General features: G+C 42.5%; 1 protein-coding gene across 2 annotated transcripts in view; it reads left to right on the top strand.

Moving 5' to 3' along the window:
- Positions 1-20,874, top strand: part of Fam149a (family with sequence similarity 149 member A) — a 40,601-nt gene extending 19,727 nt beyond the window's left edge. Inside the window, exons 2-14 of one of the 2 annotated variants that reach the window (XM_034520292.2) lie at positions 3,190-3,294; positions 3,554-3,692; positions 4,863-5,005; positions 5,684-5,809; positions 6,981-7,151; positions 8,242-8,432; positions 8,788-8,942; positions 12,380-12,492; positions 12,802-13,005; positions 17,401-17,524; positions 18,657-18,785; positions 18,879-18,957; positions 20,584-20,874. In XM_034520292.2, coding sequence (XP_034376183.1) covers positions 3,190-3,294; positions 3,554-3,692; positions 4,863-5,005; positions 5,684-5,809; positions 6,981-7,151; positions 8,242-8,432; positions 8,788-8,942; positions 12,380-12,492; positions 12,802-13,005; positions 17,401-17,524; positions 18,657-18,785; positions 18,879-18,957; positions 20,584-20,657 — 1,753 coding nt within the window. In that variant the 3' untranslated portion in view covers positions 20,658-20,874. Of the gene's footprint in view, positions 1-3,186; positions 3,295-3,553; positions 3,693-4,862; positions 5,006-5,683; positions 5,810-6,980; positions 7,152-8,241; positions 8,433-8,787; positions 8,943-12,379; positions 12,493-12,801; positions 13,006-17,400; positions 17,525-18,656; positions 18,786-18,878; positions 18,958-20,583 lie in introns of both variants that reach the window. The other variant, XM_034520291.2, reaches the window with a different exon arrangement.
- The last annotated feature ends 676 nt before the right edge of the window (positions 20,875-21,550 follow it).

Here is a 21,550-nt window from a genome sequence, read left to right as displayed (position 1 = left end):
AGGCTCAGGGAGGCCTCCAAAAACTCTGGTCTCTGGATACAGAAATCTGTGATCTGCAGAAGCAGTGGCCAGCTTTTCCGGAGGTCCGGACCAGAGAGGGCGGAAAGGGGCGGGGAGTGCTGGCCACGATTCTGCCCACTCCAGTCGCGGCCGAGGCAGGAGGCAGGAAGGATGGGCGGGTTGGGAGACCTCGTTGTGGCATCCAGCCTCCGTTGGATCTGAGGGTCCGGAGCGGAAAGCCCTGTCCGGAGCCCCGGGATCTGCCGCGCCCATGGGCCCCTGCAGCGCCTCTGACTGCGTCTCTGAGGGCTCAAGAGTCCGGGACACCCCGCGGGCGCAGCGCTAGCAGGGCTCGGGGCTCAGGGCTGGGCGGGCGCGGAGCTGAGGTCCCGGGGATCCGGGGACATGCTGCAGCCTTTGCCCCGCGTGGAAACGGCACGGGGAGCCACCGCACAGTGCTGCCCAGGCCCCGAGGCTCCCGGCCCGGCCTGTGGGACAAGAGCCAGAGCCTGGGGCTGATTGTTATTGGGTAAGTTCACCCGGGCTGGGTGCAATGAGTTCTAGATCATGGTTATGGTTTTGTGAGAAGTGCGTGATTTTTTTTTTCCGGCCTACAAAGGCAAAATCCATCTGTTGTGTGTGTGCGTTCCTTCCTGCATTCATTCATGAAATTGAAGCATGCTGGCATCAGCAGGCCTTCCCAAGTGACGTAGCTCAGAGAAGCATTACTGTGTACCAGAAGGCTTCTCCAACAGTTCCCAGAACTAGGGTTGCTTCTTAGATTTTGAAGGATCATTCCCCGCCCCCTCGTCCCCCTCCCCCTCCGCCTTTGGGTGTGTTTGCTACACAGTCGAAAACCAGATCTTTGCTGGTTTTAATTCATGGGTAGAGTGCTTGTTTGGCTTGCAGGAGGAGGCCCTTGCTCAGCTTCCAGCCTGCAGAAAGAAAACACACACACACACAAAACAACAACAAAAAAACCCTTGACTATCATGCATTTTAATCTTAAGGCTGTACCTACTTCAAATACTCCTTTCGAACAGAGAAATGGTGTTTTGAAGGCTTCGAGAACTGTTTAACATTTGAACTTCCACGGGGCAATTTGACCCAAAGTTTGCAGGTTGTCACTTTTTTAAGTCCACCTTTAAAAAGTAAATAAATAAAACAGTACTAAATAAAGTCTCTGGGGGAACTCCTGGCAATCGGTATTCAGCCCTAACTTCCATGTGCATCAGGCGAGCCCACATCTTGGTTTCAAGTGGGCACAAAAGAAAACTGTTACTATCTCTAAAATAAAGTAAGGAAAGGACTAACATAAAACTATCAAATGTCTACGTATCGTGTCTTTAACAGACATCGCACCAGATGTAAGTTTTAAAGTACTTACAGGATAGGATATGCCCTGTAAATTTGCACACTTAATCTGAGGAGTGGACAGTTCACAGGGGATTAAGATGTTCGAAGGTATGCACGGAGTCAGTGTTTGGCTAGAGAACAGGGAAACCTAAGGACCAAAACCTAATAATATAACACAGGAAGCAAAAGACTCCTTATAGACTGTGTTTTGAATGCCGCCAGCTGCTCCCACCCTGCGATGCGCCGCCACTTCTGCATGCACTTGGGTCTCAGGTTCGATGCTTCTAAGCATGAGGGGAGGACGGCTGCTGCCTCTTCAGTTTGCAGATGTGGGTGTTGAGCCTCAGGGAAGAGAAGTTGGTGGGCGAGTCCACTATGAAAAAGGCATCAGAGAGAAAACCCTTACGGTTTCCATCACGCCATCATCCGTCTGGATGAGTGTTAGCTCACATCTTAGCTATGCTCCTTACTGTTCGAAATACACCTATTCGACATAATATTTAGTTGGTCTTCGAAAAGCTGGCTTACAAGAATTTCTAGGATTACCTAAAACTCGAATCACAATGTGATTTTAAAGATAGCTTGGGAACATCTGAGCAGTGCTGATAGAAAGAGGTTTATTAGCATGGGAGCTGGCTCAGTGGCAGAACATTTGCCTTATACAAAGAGCTTCTGGATTCAAGTCCAAGTAACATAAGAGAGAGAGAGAGAGAGAGAGAGAGAGAGAGAGAGAGAGAGAGAGAGAGAGAGAGAGAGAGAGACACGAAAGCATGCAGTATGCTAAGTTCTTTTTTCTGTTTCTTTTTAACATCTTTGCCTCAAAATTATTTAACTGTACTTAAGACACATAGGTAGTAGAAATGGAAAATAACACCGTTCTGTTAATCATTGTACAAAAAAAAATCAGTATAAGGCAGAAGTTCTTGGCTAACTCTGCAGATAGTATTAATTTTTAAAAGAATCCCCTTCTTTACGGTGAACTTTAAGTAGGTATGTAAAGGCGGGGTATTTCCATTTATATTAAAAATGCAAATGTTAAAAGTTAGTTACCATTTTAATTAAAAACAAAGGCAGCCTTTATTTTCAAAGCACACCCAATGGTGTCTTTATTTGAAATGCTGAAAGTCTAAGTCTTTCCCCCTACCTTAAGTTAGTAGGTGCTTTATTTGTATGGAATTTCTTATTTCTAGTAGCAAACACAAGTGGCTCACTGCTAAACATGAAGAAGATATTTTGATAAAGAGGAAGTAAATGTTTTAGAAGGTTCATTGACAGGGCATTTTAATGATTAACTTGAACTGTGTCACTTTGGTTTAACAGTTTACTTAGATTTCAAATATTTTAATTGTTCATTAAATTTTAATGTGTTGAGCCCTTGAAAATCCAGAGTGCATACCAGACAGTAGTAAAATTACACGTTTGAGTGGCTTCTAAGTGATTCAGATTGTTTGGGGGATTTCAGAATTGGTATGGAATTAATGACCACTGGCTGACACGCTCACTTGGTTATAGGACCTGGTTAAAGAACAGCATAAATCCAGATCATTCCACTTGCCAACCAAGCCTTAGGCCTTGGAAAAGAACTGTCAGAAGTATAGTCAACTATTCTGGACAACTTTGTGTCTTCTGACTTCTTCAAGATTGTTACTGGATTTTCAGATTATGTAAATATCCTTATAGGTTGCTGGCAACCTTGATTCTAAGACAAATAAAAACAAGGCATTCGGAAGCCTCTAGTAAGAGGAGTGACCCGAACAGTGGGAAATTACAAACCAATGTGATCATATTATAGCTCTGTCCCGACTTCCCTTGTTTTTCCTTTCTTCTCAGAAGAGGGCTTTCGGCAGGATTCAGGAAGCACAGCTCTGAAAAAAGCAAAGATCCTTTACCTACGAATTTTACGAGAAACGTGCAGAAAGCCATTGATAAATTCTCCAGGTAAGAAACAATCATTTTAAACGCTGACCCAAGCAAAGATGTGCATAGTAAATATGTGGGCGGGGCAGGATCAATAATGCTGTTTTGTTTTTGATCAAGTAAAACGATGCTTGACAAAATGACTGTTAAACCAGCTTGCTGTAAACTTCGCAAATATGTTTAATGGGACAATGAGGAAGCAGGCCTGAGCAGGGAAGTCAAGCCTGGGTAGAATGGCCATGGTTCCCAGCTCACACGATCTCCGTGTTCCTTCCTGCAGCGAGTCCCCCTCATCCTTTTCATCCAGCGGAAGCCGCACGCCCACGGAGGCCCACAATTCATGGCCGGGTTCTTCCACACAAAGCTCCACCACGGGATTGTCTACGGAGAGGAGCTCAGTCTCTTCTTGGAGAGATGATGTATGTCTTTTGATAGTTTCAACAACCTGGAGGGGATGGTTTATGGGGAATTACTTTCTAGTCATTTAGTTGTTTGTGCGAGAGACACACACTTAACTGTGATGCCATTCAGAGGTCAGAGGTCAACTCTGAATATCTTCCTCTACCACCCTCCTCAATGTTTTCTGAAACAGAGTCTCTCACCGAAGCTGATGGTAGCCCAGGCATCAATTTACCTGTTCCCCCACACACACCCTTCCCCCCCACCAAAGGGATCCAAACCAGCCTCACATCACACAATGAGCTATCTCCATAGCCCTAAGAATCGCTTCTTATGTTCAAAAGGAATCTATTTACCATTTATCTAACAGTTACAAAGTGTATCGTATATATTTATGTATTTATACTGTAACACTTGAAAGTATCAAAGTATAGAGACAACTGATTAATGCCCAGCCCAGAGTCTTAGATGCTGATTATTTTCTTTCTCCCACTCTACGCCCCTGCCTGCCATTATACTGTACCTAACTTTTAAATACTATCCTATGGCTAGAAACCTGAGACACAGACTCCACGGTGAAGAATGCAAGTAAGAGAAAGTTTTGGAAAAGCAAACACTGTAAGATATCTCCATGATAAGAGGACCCTAGCATCCCTACCTGTGTACCCTGTGCCCCTAGAAGTCTAAGCCAGGTATTTCACTTTTGCCTCGGCCTGACTCTATTTTGGGTATTTTGTGACTATGAGATTCTCAGAGGAGTGAGATATTTAGCTACAACTCTGCTTTCGCTAAGATTTACAGAATCTCTAGTCTCCTTTGTCATCCCCCAACCCCATTCCCTGAGATGCTGGCTATGTAAAGATGCATATCTGTATCTGTGAGAATATTAAACGATTTCATAATTGATGTTGTAACTCTTACCATAATTTAACAGTTTATAAATGCGAGACTTAACGTAAGATATCATTGATCCGAAAAGCAAAAATCAGTATACTGGTCTGTCTCGATACAGAGCCCACAATTTTACCTTGTTTTACTTCCCCTTACTTAGTGCTCTCTGATTCATAAACATTGATTACGAAGCCTGTGTTCTATAACTTTTAGTGAGGTATCTATGTCCTGCGATCAGGTGGATGACAGTGGTGTGGACATGGATTAATGGGGTATTTGAATATGTGCTTCTCTTTCAGGAATTTGACAAAGTCAATGCGCAGAAGGTCCAGCAGCTGTTTTGGGAGGTGGAGGAACTGCTGTTTGAGGGGAAAGTGAGTCCCCAGACCCAGAATCTCCAGGCCGAATGCAACGAATGGGGAAGAAGATCCCTCCATCTTAGGTACAGAAACATCGTCTGGAGTGTGGCTCTGAACCATGCATAATTGATTTTCCTTTATTCTGCCAACACATTGTAACTGAGAACTTGTACACAGTCAGAGTGTTTATGCAGAACTTATTCTTAGATACCAAGGAAAACTTGACACGTGCCTTTTAACTTGTCAGAAGAAAAATCAAGGTCGTTCTCAGAGAGATGTTGTATACATGATGGTTACAAAGTCGGAGGAGTGAACTTGAAGATGAAGGGACACTCTAAAATTATTTTGTTGCTATTTCATGACTGTAATTTTGCTACTGTTATGAATCACAATGTAAATACTTGATATGCAACCCCCACAGGTTGAGAAACACTATCCTAGACCTTCAGGTTGACCATATTTCTCTCTAAGCCATTCATTACTCTCTCAAGCTAACTGCGATTCTGATTTGCACCTGATCAACCAATAAACAACATAAGAGGCAAAGGGGCTGGACACCTCTGCTCACTCTTTTAGTCAAGACTGAACAGAGCCATTCTGCCACTCTCCCACACGATGATGAGTCTTTCAGCCCCGTGCACACTACACCATGTCCTGTGTGCCCTTCAGAGCCAGTATCGCATCCTATTTAAAACCATGAAATATTTTCCCCTTGTCTGATAAAGGAAACCCTCAGCTTCTTAGCTTTTCTTCTCTTGCAGGGTGTTAGGAAGACAACTCATCCCACCCACTGATGAAGGTTTCCAACACTTCCAGGGGAGCCTGCCTAGTTCTGCTCATCACAAACCTTTACCTCATGCCCCTGACCACGTCGGCAGCATCAGAGAGTAAGTTTATGTGTTGCTTGTACAAAAAATGCTTGTAGCCAGCATGGTGGTGCACACATGTTAATCTAAGCACTAGAGGAGTAAGTGGAAGGATCTGGTAATCCTGAGCTACTTTGTGAGCTTAAGGCAAACCTGGGCTACATGGCCTCTGTCTCAAAAACTTAACCCCAAAATATTTGCTAACTTTATTGTACCTCTCTTTCTCATATTGAACCCTTCTGTGAGCCTTGGCTTTAACTAATTTGCATGAAGATCAAGATTTCAATCGGTGGCAGGCACAATGTTTTTCACAAAATGCTCTGATACTAAATTGATGCTTTGTCTTTAGATATGTTTGTGTGTGCACATATATGCAAAGCATACATTGAATAAACACATAAGCACAGAGGAATTCATGTCAGCTCATGTTGCAAAGACTATGAAAGGTAAAACCTGATTGGAAATTAAACGCCTCATTGTAATCAGTTCTAAGCCTCAAGACATGAGTCAACGAAATAAAATGTTATCCAGTTCTTTTGGTCACTAATATATTTTGGTGAATCGCTTTAAGGCCACTTGGGCATGTGTGTGTGGGGTGCTTTCCCATTGGTTCAGACATGCAAGAAGGATGGATATATATATATATATATATATATATATATATATATATATATATATTGGTTTATGACCTTAGGAAGACTAACCTTTTAAAGACTCTCTGAGGTTAAATGTTTTAGAAGAAAGTTGGGTGTGGGTAAGGTACCTGTAACGCCAGTGTTGGGGAGGTGGAGGTGGAAAAATCCCTGGAGCACATACATCCTCCTTGGAAAGCTTCAGGCTAATGAGAGAACCTGTGTCATAATACAAGGTGGAAATCTCTTGAACCAAGACCCAAAGTTGTCCTCTGGCTTCTCCATTCACACACACACACACACACACACACACACACACATATACACACATACACATGTGCACACACACACACACACATACACACACATACACATGTGCATACACACACACACACACACACACTTACTGGTTCATAAAATAGGTGTTTTGGCAAATGTAATATTGGGGGATGTTTCAGAGACTGTGTACCTTGTAGATAGCTTAGAAGTCTATCACCATCATGCAAGCATTACATTCTTGTGTTGTACAAACTCCCATTTAGAATGTTTTTTGCTCCTAGGCTGTGTATCTCTGGCTCTCAGATAGTCCCGGAGGTACTCTCAGCATCTGCCCTGACAGACCCTGATGGCACAGAATTGGCTGACCTCACATCATGTTCATCCCTGAAAGAAGAGGTGTACCACGTGGATGGAAACATTGAAGAATATTTTGCTTTTGACAGAAAGCAGGAGTAAATTGAATTTTATTTTCCATACTTCACAGTATTATATCAATTCATTATATGCTTTTAATATTTTGTGTATTTGTTACTTATAAGAGATTCCTACTCTTTTGAGGGAAATATATCCCAAAGAGGTTAGATCTTGGTAGGACATGTCAATGCTAGAGTTAGGCATTTCTGTCTTCTCGTCAATTTGGTAGATAAGAAGAAAGGGTTTTGTCTAGCATGCTAGTGACAGTGAACAAAGACATTTGAGCCTCATGCCTTGGGGCTCCAGGTTTCCTACACTTAACTTCATGGGGACAAAGAGGAAGTTCAATCTTGGTGCTAAATATTTTGTTTTAAGCAACAGTGACATATCATAAATTTCTTTCTCATGATTTAAAATCAAGATATTAAAAAGTAACCAGGCATTGAATCAAGTCCTAGAAACGCTAAGTCATATGGAGCATCTTTTCTGATCACCATGACATCAAATAAAAATCAATAGGCAATCCAGAGAATTCATCAGGAAAGAAATTAGACAGATACTCCTGAATAGTTCATCTCGAGACAAATGGAGATGGGGGCACCACACAGAAAAAATGGACGGCCCCCAAGATCAGCAGCTCAGAAAGCAGATATGGTGGCGCTAAGTGTGTGTTTAGAAATAAAGGCAGGCTTTCAGTAATCTGATTTCACACATGAAAAGATAGAATAAACTCAGTCCTCAGGTAGTTAAAGAAATAATGGAGTTCACAGCAGAAATAAAGAAATGGAGACTCAGAGAAAAAGAATAAAAGAGGTCAATGAAGAGTTATTTTTTTTCTTGTTGGGTGTTTCCCAGTTCTGTTGACATATAATTGACAAATTAAAGTCACATATTTTAAAAAATTAACAATGAGCTCATCAACAACAGAATGTTATATTTATTGATTTATATGGATACATATATGTTTATAATGTATATGTTTACAAGATCGATGATAGATATGTAATAGATAGATAATAGAAATATAGATAGATGATCGATAGATAGATACATAGGTCAAAAACACATAGATAATTATTTCACCCTTAACCCCGGCTATTCTACTAATTAGAATGAGTTTCATCCTAGTGGGGATGAGCCTCTTGAACAGAATCCAACACTGCGTGGCAGGAAGAGTCATCGACGTGGACTTCCTCCCATTTCCCCTGATGACTGTATCAGAGATGCCGTGGCAGCAGAAGTGTTTGATGACGTTTGGACAAATGTGGTAGAGATACTGGAAGATCTCGTTAGGAAAACCTGGGAATCTGCACTCACAGGTACTTCTTTACAGAGTTTGGCCTCCGGGCAAGAACAGAAAAGACCACATAGCTACAGCTTCCTCACGTCCCACCTCATGATTAGGCTAGACCCAGAACGTGACTGAAATGACAAGTAGCCATTCTGCCTCATACACAGGCAATCTTTAATCACATAGAAGGAACATCCTTGCTCTGGAGACTCTTCTTTGCCCCACAATGTAATCTGTTCTACCATTGATAAGAGCATCACTGTATGTAGCCAGTTGTTCCCTGGAGTCTCTGCCTTCTGCTTCAGGGCTGTTTAGTCAGTGTCTACAGCATAAACTCACAGTAACCCAGGACACATATTTCTTGTTATTTTCTGTTGACACAGATGGGAAAAAACGTAAGGAAAAACTGAAAGTAGCTGAGAATAGATCTCCACACCTGCTCATGTCTCGCCTCAGCACGGATGTTTGCAGTGTCCCCCCATCCCGAAGCTCTGAAACTCTCCAGCCATCTTTGGCCCCCCACTTTAACCCACCCCAGGTACGTGCACTGATACACGTTTCTTTATTTTTTTATGTCTTTTGCATCGGTTTGTAGAGAATGTCATTTCATTCACCTCTCTCCCTAATGAACCTCACACTGTCTTGTGGTTGAGGACACTGAACAGCTCCTGTCACTGTGTTTGATGACATCTTAAACAGAAAAGAAAAATCACTTAAGACAGCAAAAGCTGCCTCAGAAGGATAGCAAACCACTTACCGAAAAAGTATTTGGAGGTTTGTCAATAAGACTAAAATGCAACATGGCTGTTGTGTGGTGTCTAAAAGAATCACAGCATTCTTTGGAGGACACCCAAGCTTTGCCTTGAGACATGGACCTATTAGGTACAGTTTAGGAGAGCAAATGACATTTTCCCTAAGGTTTTAGCCACATTGAACATTATAAATGATTCCCACGTCTTACGCTAAAATGACAAACGTGTTAACGAGTATTCCCAGAAGTCATGGGGCACTCGTTCATGGCTTTTATGACATAACCCCTAGAAGCTTCTAGAAAAATGCATGGATGAGTGAAACCAGTCACTAACTTATCGAGATGAAACTATAACACAGGGTTGGATGGCATACATTCTGTGAGGGATGGGAGAGGAAGGAGGAAGGAAGGGGGAGGGAAGGAAAGAGGTAAAGAAAAGGGAGAAAGGAGGAGGGAAGAAGGTGTTGTAGAATTTTAAAATCTCAGCCCTGGGGTTCTTTCTCACTTTTGATCATTTATTTCTTGAATAAACGACACACACAACCTTTATATCTGCAATAAGCCTTAAACAGCACAAGAGCTGGGCAGATATCAACCCTCTATTCTATTGGAATCTACTTTCCTATTGATAACCCCAATTACTACTTAGTATGCTCTTAACCCCAATTAGCCAGCCCTCAGAGCCATGTTCTCTTAAACTCACCTAACCCATGGTGGCTTCTCCTCCTCCTTTCCCTCATGGGTCTTCTTCGACCCCAAGCCTGGGAAACCTAAACAACCACCAATGTTTCTTCTGCCCAGCTATTAGCTATTGGTATCTTAATTTACCAATTAGAAATAACTTGGGGGCAGGGTCACTTAGGGTCTACGGGTGGAGTCTCTTCTCACCTCTAGGACAACCAGGTCTTGAGGAACCGACATTAGCATTAGGCCAACCCACTACAGGAGGAAGGAAATCAAGGAATTGAGGAGAGCGTCATGTATCTTCATTAGAGACTGAGGGTTGAGCTTCTGGAGGGATGACACTTGAGCAGGAACATGAAGAGATGAATAGGATGGCGTAGCTTTGGGTTAGGCCTGGGCCATTTCAGCCGAGGTGTCAGTGAAAACAGATGTATCTGAGACTGGTATTTGGACCGAGTGCTGTAACAACAGAATACTGCAAACCACAGGGCCCTAAAGCAAAATCAGGGGTTTTTGGAATTAAGAGACTTGTATGGAGTATTGTCTTGGATGTGTTAACTCCTCTACACAATAGTCTCTGTATGTTGAAAATAAGGATATATGGTCTAAGAATTCTAGGAACATGAGAGAGCTCACAACACGGAATCTGCATGTGAGCCTTCAAGGCAGTCTTCCATAATTTACTTCTTATTTAAAGATGGAGTAGCAGGTGAGGGTAGAGAGGATTGACTTGTTGGTGGGGTATCTGGGAGCCTCAAAATGATGCTCAACTCTGCCCATTTTGTATTAGGGACCAGAGTAAAAAGATTGGTTGACATTTTCTGTTCTTTAGCTACACACCGTTGTGTCTTACCCACACATCCGTGCACACTCATGTGATACAGTTGCTAATAGGGAGGCTGAGGGTTTGTGCTTTACACATAAGGTGTGCGTAAGTTTGGAGCCTGACATAATGCGAGTCCCTTTCTTGCAAGCCCCACTGTCATTTCTGTGACATTTGTGTGGCTGGGAACTCTAAGAATTAATGGTTTTAAGCCTTTCTTAGTGTGTAGCTTCAAAGAGTCACTTGGTGTTGTCTTTTGTTATAACCACAAGCTATTTATATAGCCCATTTAATTAAATTGTGTTAGATCATAAGATTTGTGTTGTTCAGAGGGAAAAAAAACATACCATGTCTTTTACAAAGCTGGCTAAGCGTAAATTAAACCCAAATGATGAATAAGATTTGTTAAACTGAGAAAACAAAACAAAGCAACCAAGAGGCAAACCCACACATCTAGCTGGGAGAATATAAACAGAAAACCATCCTAAGGATAAGTGGAAGCAGGCCTGAATGGGGTTTGTAGTTCAGAGTGAAGTGGGGACTTAAGTTATTGACTACTGAAAACCCTGAAGAACAGCAATCTTAACCTACCCAGATCCTTGAGATCTCAGACACTGAGCCACCAACCAGGCAGCATACACCAGCTGATATGAAGCCCCCAACGCATATATAGCAGAAGACTGCTGGTTCTGGCTCAGTGAGAGAAGATGCACCTAACCCTTGACAGACTTGAGGCCCCAGTGAAAGGGAAGGCCTGGTGGAGTGTGGGGGTGGGTACATCGTCTTGGAGACATGTGTGTAGGGGGGGGTGAGGGGTGAGGGACACGTGGGGAGGAGGAATGGGATGAGGAACTGTCTGAGGGAAGAAGGGGAGGGGATAACGACTGGACTATAAAAAAAGATTAAAGATAATTTTTTAAAAAGTTGTTTACTACTGTGTAGCATCAAGTAGACACTCCGTGTTGGCTTCTGTTACAACCACACGCTATTTATACATTCCATTTAATTAAACTGCTTGAGATATTAAGTTTTGTGGGGTCCACCAGGCTACCTTTGCTCTCTAGCACAAGGCCCTTATGATAACTCTTCTCTGCTTTTTTTTTGTTTTTTGTTTTTTGTTTTGTTTTGTTTTTTTGTTTTTTTCGAGACAGGGTTTCTCTGTGTAGTCCTGGCTGTCCTGGAACTCACTCTGTAGACCAGGCTGGCCTTGAACTCAGAAATCCGACTGCCTCTGCCTCCCAAGTGCTGGGATTAAAGGCGTGCGCCACCACCGCCCGGCCTTCTCTGCTTTTCTTGTTTGGAAGTAAGTTTGGCTTTAGGTCTCTGATCCATCCCACACAATGTTCCTTGCTTTGTTTCTTAGGAAGATGAATTCTATAAAGATGGTATCTACGGTTTTATTTAAACTGCTGTTCAGTTACACTTTCCTCTCACTAGCTAAGTGTCTGCCCTTTGCTGCCTGCTGGTTCCTGACAGGCGTCCACCAATGATGTGACCCTGGGTACCACTTGATGATGTGCCCCTGGGTAACACTTGATGATGTGACCCTGGGTACCACTTGATGATGTGACCCTGGGTACCACTTGATGATGTGACCCTAGGTACCACTTGATGATTGGAGCCTGGGTACCACTTGATGATGTGACCCTGGATACCATTTGATGATGGGAGCCTGGGTACCGCTTGATGATGCGACTATTCTGATTTCTGATTTCAGTTTCCTCAGCTCCATCGCTTCTCCAGCAACTTCTACTGTGACTTGAGTGGTGTGATGACCATCCAAGCCAAACCGCTTCAGCACAGGCCCACTTACTCTGCAGATAGAACACAGTAAGTATGAAGGAGGAATTACCCCACCTGCAAAGACTGAAACTGATTCCTCTATTATCAGCCACAGAATTATCACTGCTGTGTACTAGGTTAGGAGAGAAGAGGAAACGGGAGCAGAGATGTGAGCTCTTTGTCCCTTGAGCTTTATTATTGGATTACCAACCCTTTCCCTTCTGCTCTTTACTTACACAGCCATAGGAACATTCATTCCTTCAACATATTCTCCAGAGAGAGTGGGATCTGTGCACCTTGTATTTCCTACTCCAGGAAACTTAGGTACTAGTAACTAACCGGATTTTCTTTCCCCAGAAATGAGCAAGATGACAAACTGCCTGGAGGAGGGTTAGGAGCATCTTCCCGTCATCGACTCGGCCGAATTCTAGATGTTCGGGGACCACAGACTTCAGCCAAGAAGACACCAGTGCATAGGAGACTGCCTTCAATTGCTTCAGACTCACAGAGGCTGAGAACCCCCACTGTCTACAGTGATGAAATTCTGAGAGGAACCAAACTGTAAGTCTTTGTTTCTTTCTCTGCAGTCTAAGGCTGCAAAGGCCAGGGGTGCTTGTCACTTAGGGTTAATGGTTCTGGAGAAAGGACTTTCCATTAGACTTTACACCAGAGCTTTCTTTCTTTCTTTTTTTTTTTTTCTTTCTTTTTTATTGGATATTTTATTTATTTACAATGCAAATGTTATCCCCTTTCCAGGTTTCCCATCCGGAAACCCCCTATCTAATCCCTCCTCCCCTACTTCTATAACGGTGCTCCCCCACCCACCCACCCCACTCCTGCCTCCCTGCCCTGGCATTCCCTTACTCTGGGGCATCAAGCCTTCACAGGACCGAGGACCTCTCCTACCATTGATGCCTGACAAGGCCATCCTCTGCTACATATGTGGCTGGAGCCATGGGTCCCTCCATGTGTACTCTTTGATTGGTGGTTTAGTCCCTGGGAGCTCTGGGGGGGGGGAGGGGTCTGGTTGGTCAATATTGTTGTTCTTCCTATGGGGTTGCAAAATGGGTTCATGTGCTTGATTTTGCTCCAGCAGTGTAGGTGGTAGACAATTACCAACACTGCTGGAAGAAAATTAAATGGCTGCAGCTTAGGTAACTCAGGAAATTAAACTGACAGTAGGGGAGCTTGGATTAAATTTAGAGGTCCCATCTGTAAAACTGATAGTCAATGCTTCCAAATTACAAAACACTTTTTTATTGAAAGGTTTAAGCAAGGTAATGCACAATCACGCATTGGACAATAATGCTCCAGTAGATTACAGACTGAATATATGACAGTGGTCACTTACGATGGCATTAACTCCTGGCATCAGAGCTGCTTGTGTAGATCCACAATGTGGTGTTTATGCAATGACAGCATGACCTGGGAGTGCATTGCTCAAAGTATCCCCGTCATTAACTACACCTAGGTTATAGAAAATGCTTAACAAATAAAGTATAAAATAAAATAAAATAAGATAAGATAAAATAAAATAAAATAAAATAAAATAAAATAAAATAATAAAATAAAGAGCCTGAAGAGGTGGCTCAGTGATTCAGAACGTTGGCTGCTCTTCCAGAGGACAGGGGAGCCAGTCCCAACGCCCACTCGCGCCTTACTTACATTATGGCTCCAGTTCCAAGTGATCTGTCGCCCTCTTCTGACCACCATGGGTACTGCATGCAATTGATACATACAGGCAAAACATCCATAAACCTGAAAGTAAATCTTTTTTTTTTTTAAGTGTAAAGAAGTGTTTTTTTCTTTTCTTTCTTTCTTTAGAACAGAAAGCTTTTACATAGGAAATAACATTAGACGCTAATGAGAAAGCTATATGTTTCTCCCTTCAGCACAGAGCTACAAGGAGCATCTTTGTCGACCTGCTTGTCAGGAAATGTCTTAATAATAACAGCTGTTTGTTGATTTTTTTTTTTTAAAATCTGACATCCAAGTAAACTGTACTACAGTTTATTCTGTACTAGAAACTTCTATATTACCTCCAAGTCTAAGATGAGAAAACAGGCTGACAGAAGTCAAAAATGTCTTTGTTACCAATCATCAGGGCACTAGGAAGCTCAGCTTGGGACCCGCAGCTGGTGCCCCAGCTTAGAGTCCACTTCCTGGACCATGTGCCACAGGATCCACTGATAAGCCAGAGACTACAGACAGTCTTCTCTCAGGTCCCGGCAGGGGCTGGGGGCAAGAACAGCTGCCAGCAGTTGATCAGTAGCTGAACTTTGCAGAAAGCATCCCGGCACTTGTCCTAGTTACTTTTCTGTTGCCGTGAAGAGACATCATACCAAGACAACTTAGAAAAGAAAATGTTTATTAGGGCTCATGGCTTCAAAGGGTTGGAGTCCATGATCGTCATGGCAGGAAAAAATGGCAGGAGACAGGCAGGCAGTTATGGTGCCAGCAGTAACAGAGAGCTTACTTAAATCTGGTCCATAAGTACAGCAGGAGACAAAGAGATGGCTGGAGCTAACTAGGAATGCCATTGGCTTTTGAAACCCCAGAGCCCACACCCAGTGACACACCTCCTCCAATGAGGCCACGCCTCTTAATCATTCCACCAATTGCGGACCAAGCATTCAAATATATGAGCCTATGGGCTTTTAGTACTCTTTTCATCTCTTTGTATGTCAGCTTCGGGCAGTTTGGGTCTACTGGCTGTGTTCATTCATTTAAGCTATCTCCCTCTCCTCCTCTCTCAGGATGGCCACCCCTCTGCTTTCTTTATACCCTGCCTATGTGAGTGTTCTACTAGCAGCTCCACGTGTCATCCAGTTTGAGATTTACCCTCTGACTTAGACCCAAGCCTGTTTCTGTTTCCTACTGAGATAACTCAAGACCCCCACATTCTATGTTCTCTCTGCTTTGACCTCTGCCTCTGAATACGAGTCTTTGTAGCATTACTCTTTCTGTTGTTGCTAACGAGTCCTTTTAGATAATTGCCCGTCATTGCTCCCCTGTGGAATGTTCATGGCACACAGAAGCTGCATAGCTGCATGCACAGCAGCAGTTTTTATGTAAGACCGGGTTTTGCCCACTTTGATAAGACCTTCCCTTTGATTATATGTAATTATTTACCACCCCTTCCCTTATCTTGATTCAGAACTGTATTTTTACCCATAAACATCCTATATTGCTTCCTCTTACTGCCAACGCTTCATATCTATTTATACATTCTTTTCTTTATTATTATAATTTTGATGCTGGTAATTGAATCCAGGACCTCATTCAAGATCTCCGCCACTAAGCTATATCCTTAGCCCTGGTCTTCACCATTTATTGAACTGCTGCTACCTTCCTGTGCTTTTTAAAAAATACCAAAGAATTATTCACCACGGCAGCAACGTCAAATAAATAAATAAATAAATAGCCGGAGAGACGGCTCAGCGGCGAAGAGTGTTTGCTGCTATCCCAGAGTATCCGAGTTCAGTTTCCAGCACCCAAGTCGGGCACCTCACACTGTCTTGTATCACAAGCTCCAGGGGATCTGACACTCTCATCTGATCCCTCTCTCACACATGAGGGAGGCACACAAAGAAACATAACTAAAAATAAAAATAAATCATTTAGGAAAAAGGATATAAATTGAGGATCCCTCGAGTCCTGAGTGTTGGTGAATGTCCTATGAATCTTATGTAGGCTTACACTGTTTCCTTTCTAGTCTTTATTCTTTACACTAGAGTCACCTGTCCTATAACACATCACTTCGTCATATAAATTTTTTATCTGCCATGATAACATTTGCATTTCCCACAGTACAAATTTTTGAAAGACTGATTTTAATGACCAAAAAAAAATATAATCACATGGCTTCATAATTGTTTAGTAAGTATTTTCTATTACTGAAATTTCTCGTTTTTTACCTGTATTATCTACACGATCATTTTGTCTAACTTGGAGTAAGAACATTCTTAATTGTTTTCTACTGGAGCTGTCTAGAAGCAAACCTGGCAGGTTAAAGGCTATGAATACTTGTAATATTCATATTTTGCTAGAATTCCTTTTAGAATGGTTGTGCCTATTTATAGCTCCACTGGTAGTATAGGCGCCTCTGTCTTTTTCTGGTAACCTCTACTGGTCAAAAATAGGCTATACCGCAGGGGTCATAATTTCATTACTAAATGAATAGATTTATTTAAGTCGTTTACCTATTTTTTTTTTTTTTTGAGACAGGGTTATTTTTATGCAAGGAAAAAAAAAACCAGCAGATTTTTAAAGACTGATGTCCGATAGCTATATTCTTGTTATTACTGGTTTTTTTTTTTATTAGGATTTTTCTCTCAACCCTTCAACAAATAAACTTTGCACCCGGTGTATAAGATTCAAAGCAAAATCATCACTTTGGCATCCCAGCATCAAATCTATGAAGAAGTATAGAGAACAGGTTTTGCTTCCTCCTGGTGGCCGGTCTTTTCTTACCAAACATAATTTGCCTCATGGATCCCACATTGCCCTTTAGTATCTTAAACAAAGTTTTGCGATTGTCCTCATTCAGGCTCTATGCTTTTATAAGTAACTGTATCCTTCATGGATGTTCCGCTTCCCAAATCTGTCGTATTAATACTCAGGATCTACCACAGCACCTTGCTGTATGCTGGATTCCATTGCATTGCACGGATCTCACTCTCACTGTATGAACTTGTCAGATCCTGGGGGCGGGGGGATCTGTCCTGAACACCTATCCTGCACGTTACCCAGCATCACTGGCCAATCAGTAGATGAGGCTGATATTACCACTAACCAATCAGGTCGGTGCGAGTGGAGCTCCTTGCCCTGGCTTCATCTCTGACATGCAACACAGCCATGAGCACTGTTTCAGAAGTAGTTCCGTTCAGGAGCTCAGATTGCACTCTTTCCCTCTGTGTACTCTGGTGTTCATTTTTTATGTTGTTGTGTTTACAGGCAAACTGGCATTGACCATGTCCCTTCCCCAGCAGCAGTTCAAACCTCCCGGAACCGGTTACCCCCAATAGGCTCTGAGACTGGGGAGCAGAACACAGCAGCCTCCGGATCCCGCCCTGTTTCTGTAAGATGAATTACATTATAATTGCAACCCTTTATATAGTCTGTGGGAAAACAATCTTGGCACATCCAGAGAAGTGAATCCTACCTAAGGGTGAGCTAGTTAGCTGTGTTCAACATGCCTTTAGAATCTGCTTCTAGAAATGAAGTGGCCTGTGAGACTCTGGAGGGATCCAGGAGACTGATTCATTGTTTTGTGAAGTAAAACCTCAGCTTGATCTAAACTAGAAAGTCCGGGTGCCAAGGAAAGACCTGAAACTCTGTCTGGTGTAGTAAACAGAAGAGCTCAAAGGGCAAGAGGCAGGCAGCTCTGTGCTTCAGTGTGGCCACACAGAGATTTGACAAGTTTCTTCAGGGTTCCTGAATCTTAGCCTTCTCTCTCTCTCTCTCTCTCTCTCTCTCTTTTTTTTTTTTTAGAAGATCAACAGCCATTTCCTTATTCAGGAGTCCTTAAAAGCATTAGACACATTCACAAACTTTAAATGCCTTGAACAAATTAAGAGCTCAGTAAATTACAATCAGTATAATCTTTTCTGTGCTTGCTCAAGGCAGAGCCCAAGGCCAGCTCAGCCATGCAATTGTGGGCCTGGGAAAAAATGCTGTTGGCAGCATTTGTGTGTATATCCAAGCCTCCCCCAGACTTACAGTGACCCCTCACTTACTCGGACATAGGACACTTGTATATGCAGGACAGAAGTGTCCTGTTTGTAGGAACATAAGTAGAGAGGGAGAAACAGACTTTTTGCCTCACACACATTACACATCAATAGGACCCTTTTCCAGAAAGCAAGTGCTACGAAGGTAGGCTGTTTAATCCTAGGATAAAGTCATCAATGCTGACAGCTGTCACATAAACAAGTCTGATGCTTCAAAAAATGCACTATTTATTTCTCTGGACCTCATCTACCTCCTATTGTGTTACAGTTTTATTAAATGTAGTGATGTGAATACATTCTCCACACACAGACTCAGGTTCAGATGCTTCCATAGCAAACCCTAACACAGCAGTGTGTCAGTGAAAATGTTCGAATAAGGATCGAAAACATGAATGAATGATTGAAACATTTATAGGTTTCTTTTTGGTTGTCCTAAGGATTTTGTTTCTTCTTAAAAAGAACATATTGTCTCCCACTTAGTACAGGGGAAGGCACCCACAAAATCGTGTGTTCAGCGCAATGCCTGACAGCATGGAACGGTCACCCCTTCGAGAAAGGACCATTGTCCTGGAACAGCTTTCCAGGCCCAGCACAACACATACATTCCTGGTAGGTTCTGTGTTAGCTCTGATTTTAATTTTAAGTAAAGACTGAAAACAATACAGTTCATCCCTCTTACTCTTCTCCCTTTTCTCCTGACAGTCAGATACGCCGCGAAAAGGCTCCCTGACACCTGTGGAGTTTGTTGCTCACACTTGGACTGGTCAAAGTATTTCAACAGGTTAGCATCTTTCACACTTAAAGACAATAGTAGAAGCTGGGTGTGGTGACATACTGCAGCCATCCTAGCACTCAAGATGCTGAGGCAGGAGGATGGAAAGATGGGGACCACCCTGGGCTACACAGTGAGGGTGTCAAAGAAGAGGGGTGAGGACTAGGAGGGGGCAACATGGACACACATGAGAGAGAGAGAGAGAGAGAGAGAGAGAGAGAGAGAGAGAGAGAGAGAGAGCACAATGGTACTATTTATGAGACTTTAAGCCCCTGCTTTGACCAAACAGGAAGGACAAGCAAAGGAAAGTGATCCAAGGTTGGCCTGAGCTCAGACACCATGCCAGACCATCACCTATGCTGCTGAGGGCCAAGTGACAAAGTCAGACATACTCTTAATGAACCAAGTACCTCACTCTCCTAAAGCAAAGGATCAAAGGAGTGGCTGCCTTCTGAGAGGCCACTATCACCTCCTTGTATTTTGTTTTTCTTTCTTCTATGAAACCCTTATTCTGGATCCTCTATGAAAATCTAATGTGACAATGCTTGAGAAAAATTAATACAGACCCATTAATTGGTTTGCAGTGCAGGGTTTTAGATAAAAGTAAAACCTTTTCTGGGCCGAGTGTGCTAGTGGCAGTTCTAGTGGGGATAGGAACCAGTGATGGTTTGGTTTTTAAAGTGTACTGTATTTCTGTCCTCAGAGTGAGGACAGCATGTAATGTACAGATCTATTCTATTTCCATCCTGTTGCCACCACTTACAAGCTGAGGAGGCTCAGGGATGTCCCCACTGCTTGGGGTGGGAGGGTATCCACCTGCGGGACTGAGCCGATGGCTAGTCCTGGTAATGATGGAAGATTGAATTGAAAGGCTCTAATTAGCTTTCTTTGGATGTGTTAATTGCACCACACCAAGTGGCACACATCTAATGGGTTTTTGGGGCTAAGAGAGGTTGAGTCGAAGAGAGAGTTGGGCTCTGGGTTAGTTTTAAATATGCATGGCTAATTGTTCAAACATTAAATCAGCATTATTTTTTTTATCAGTATCCTCATTAGTGCTTGGAGATCTTTTGCACTTCCATACCCAAGACCAAAGGTTCCTAAGAAACATGTTTCTGTACTTCTAAGGGTTTGTTTGTTTGTTTGTTTGTTTTTATTTATTTTTGGCCTGGGAAACAGGCATGTGGCTTCCTTGTTAATTCTGCTTCCAGAACAAAGACCACCAGGAGCTACTGTCTTAGCTTTCAGTTTGCTCTGTGGTAGGAAAATAAATTGAGATGATAACTACCTCCAAGGATGGAGTGTATCTATCATGGCAGGCGCCACTGCTGCAGCTCAGAAGGACTTCCCTTCCCATCTTCCTGAGCACTAGACACAGACCTCTGCGGAGAAAGTTCCTGCAAACCCCTCAGCTTCGGGAGAATGCAATAGCACCTGGGTTTGGTTGAGGGTGCTTCCCCTTAGGGTTCTACAAAATGATATTTGTATATGACTGCTTTGTAGTTCGTGCAAATGTGACATTAAATAAAATATTTTTATTTTTCAAGGCAACATACCAGGGAACAGACAGACCAGCCTTCTTTAGAGATTGGGTTTTACTCTTTTAATGCAAATACCTGTGTGTCTCGGTTTTAGGTTCACAGTATCTGCCTAAATCTTATCAGAGGGCAACCCTGACTTCAAGAAAGAGGTTCCAAGTGGCCTCGTGATATTACCACTCCAGAATTACGGACTTGCTAGAAGCTCTGAAGCCTTGGCTACACCATTTGTAATGGGAAAAGCAGAAGAACAAGTATTACCCGGTGTATATACTCATCTTTATGGTATCAGGAGACTGTTAAATACCTGAGAGGACCACAGAAAAATAAGTAACTTAGTTTCGAAGCCTTGTAAAGCATTGTAAAGAATAAAAGTTGAAATCCCTAAGCCTTATGGGAAGCAGGCCTGAAGCTTCTTGGGCTCTTGTGCTTTGCCTAAAAGACCCTAATATTCCCTTAAATTTCACCTTTATAATTAGTTTTTGCATACAGATAATATGAGTGCATTTCCTAAGAAGACGCCATTTTTAATTCTATACCATCATGTCCATTCCTGTCTCGATCTTTTTAATGCTTCCTTCCATCAAAACTAAATAGCAGTCACATTTGAGACAATTTGTCTGTTTGAAAAATGACTCTGGCTCTGTTTTTCATTGTGCTGACTTTAAAATAGTTGCTGCGTATACAATGTATAAAGTGACGGGTTTCATAATGACAAGATTTCACATGCCTTTGTTACAGACTGGTTAGTCCTGACTATCTGAGAAATGTATTGTAAGCCAATTGTGTTAAAATGCAATGGTAAACTAGTTATTGTTGTCCAATTTAGACAGTATGTCTAAAAGTATCCCACATTTGAAGACTAATATAACCATAATTAAAATCCATTGCATACGGTTCCAACATCGACACTTAGGTTGACACGTTGGACAACTAAACAAAGGAAATGGTAACACCAGCATCCTTACCTACATCTTCCCAGCCTACCTCTGCTCTGACTCTGAAGTAATTTCTTTAATACAATCTCCCTGAGCCCTGTTGAAGGCAGCAGTTCTCTCTACCCT

The sequence above is a fragment of the Arvicanthis niloticus genome, chromosome 16 (assembly GCF_011762505.2).
Source record: "Arvicanthis niloticus isolate mArvNil1 chromosome 16, mArvNil1.pat.X, whole genome shotgun sequence".
NCBI classification, from domain to species: Eukaryota; Metazoa; Chordata; class Mammalia; order Rodentia; family Muridae; genus Arvicanthis; species Arvicanthis niloticus.
The sequence above is the reverse complement of the archived record's forward strand: the minus strand, read 5'-3'. Positions and strand labels throughout refer to the sequence as shown.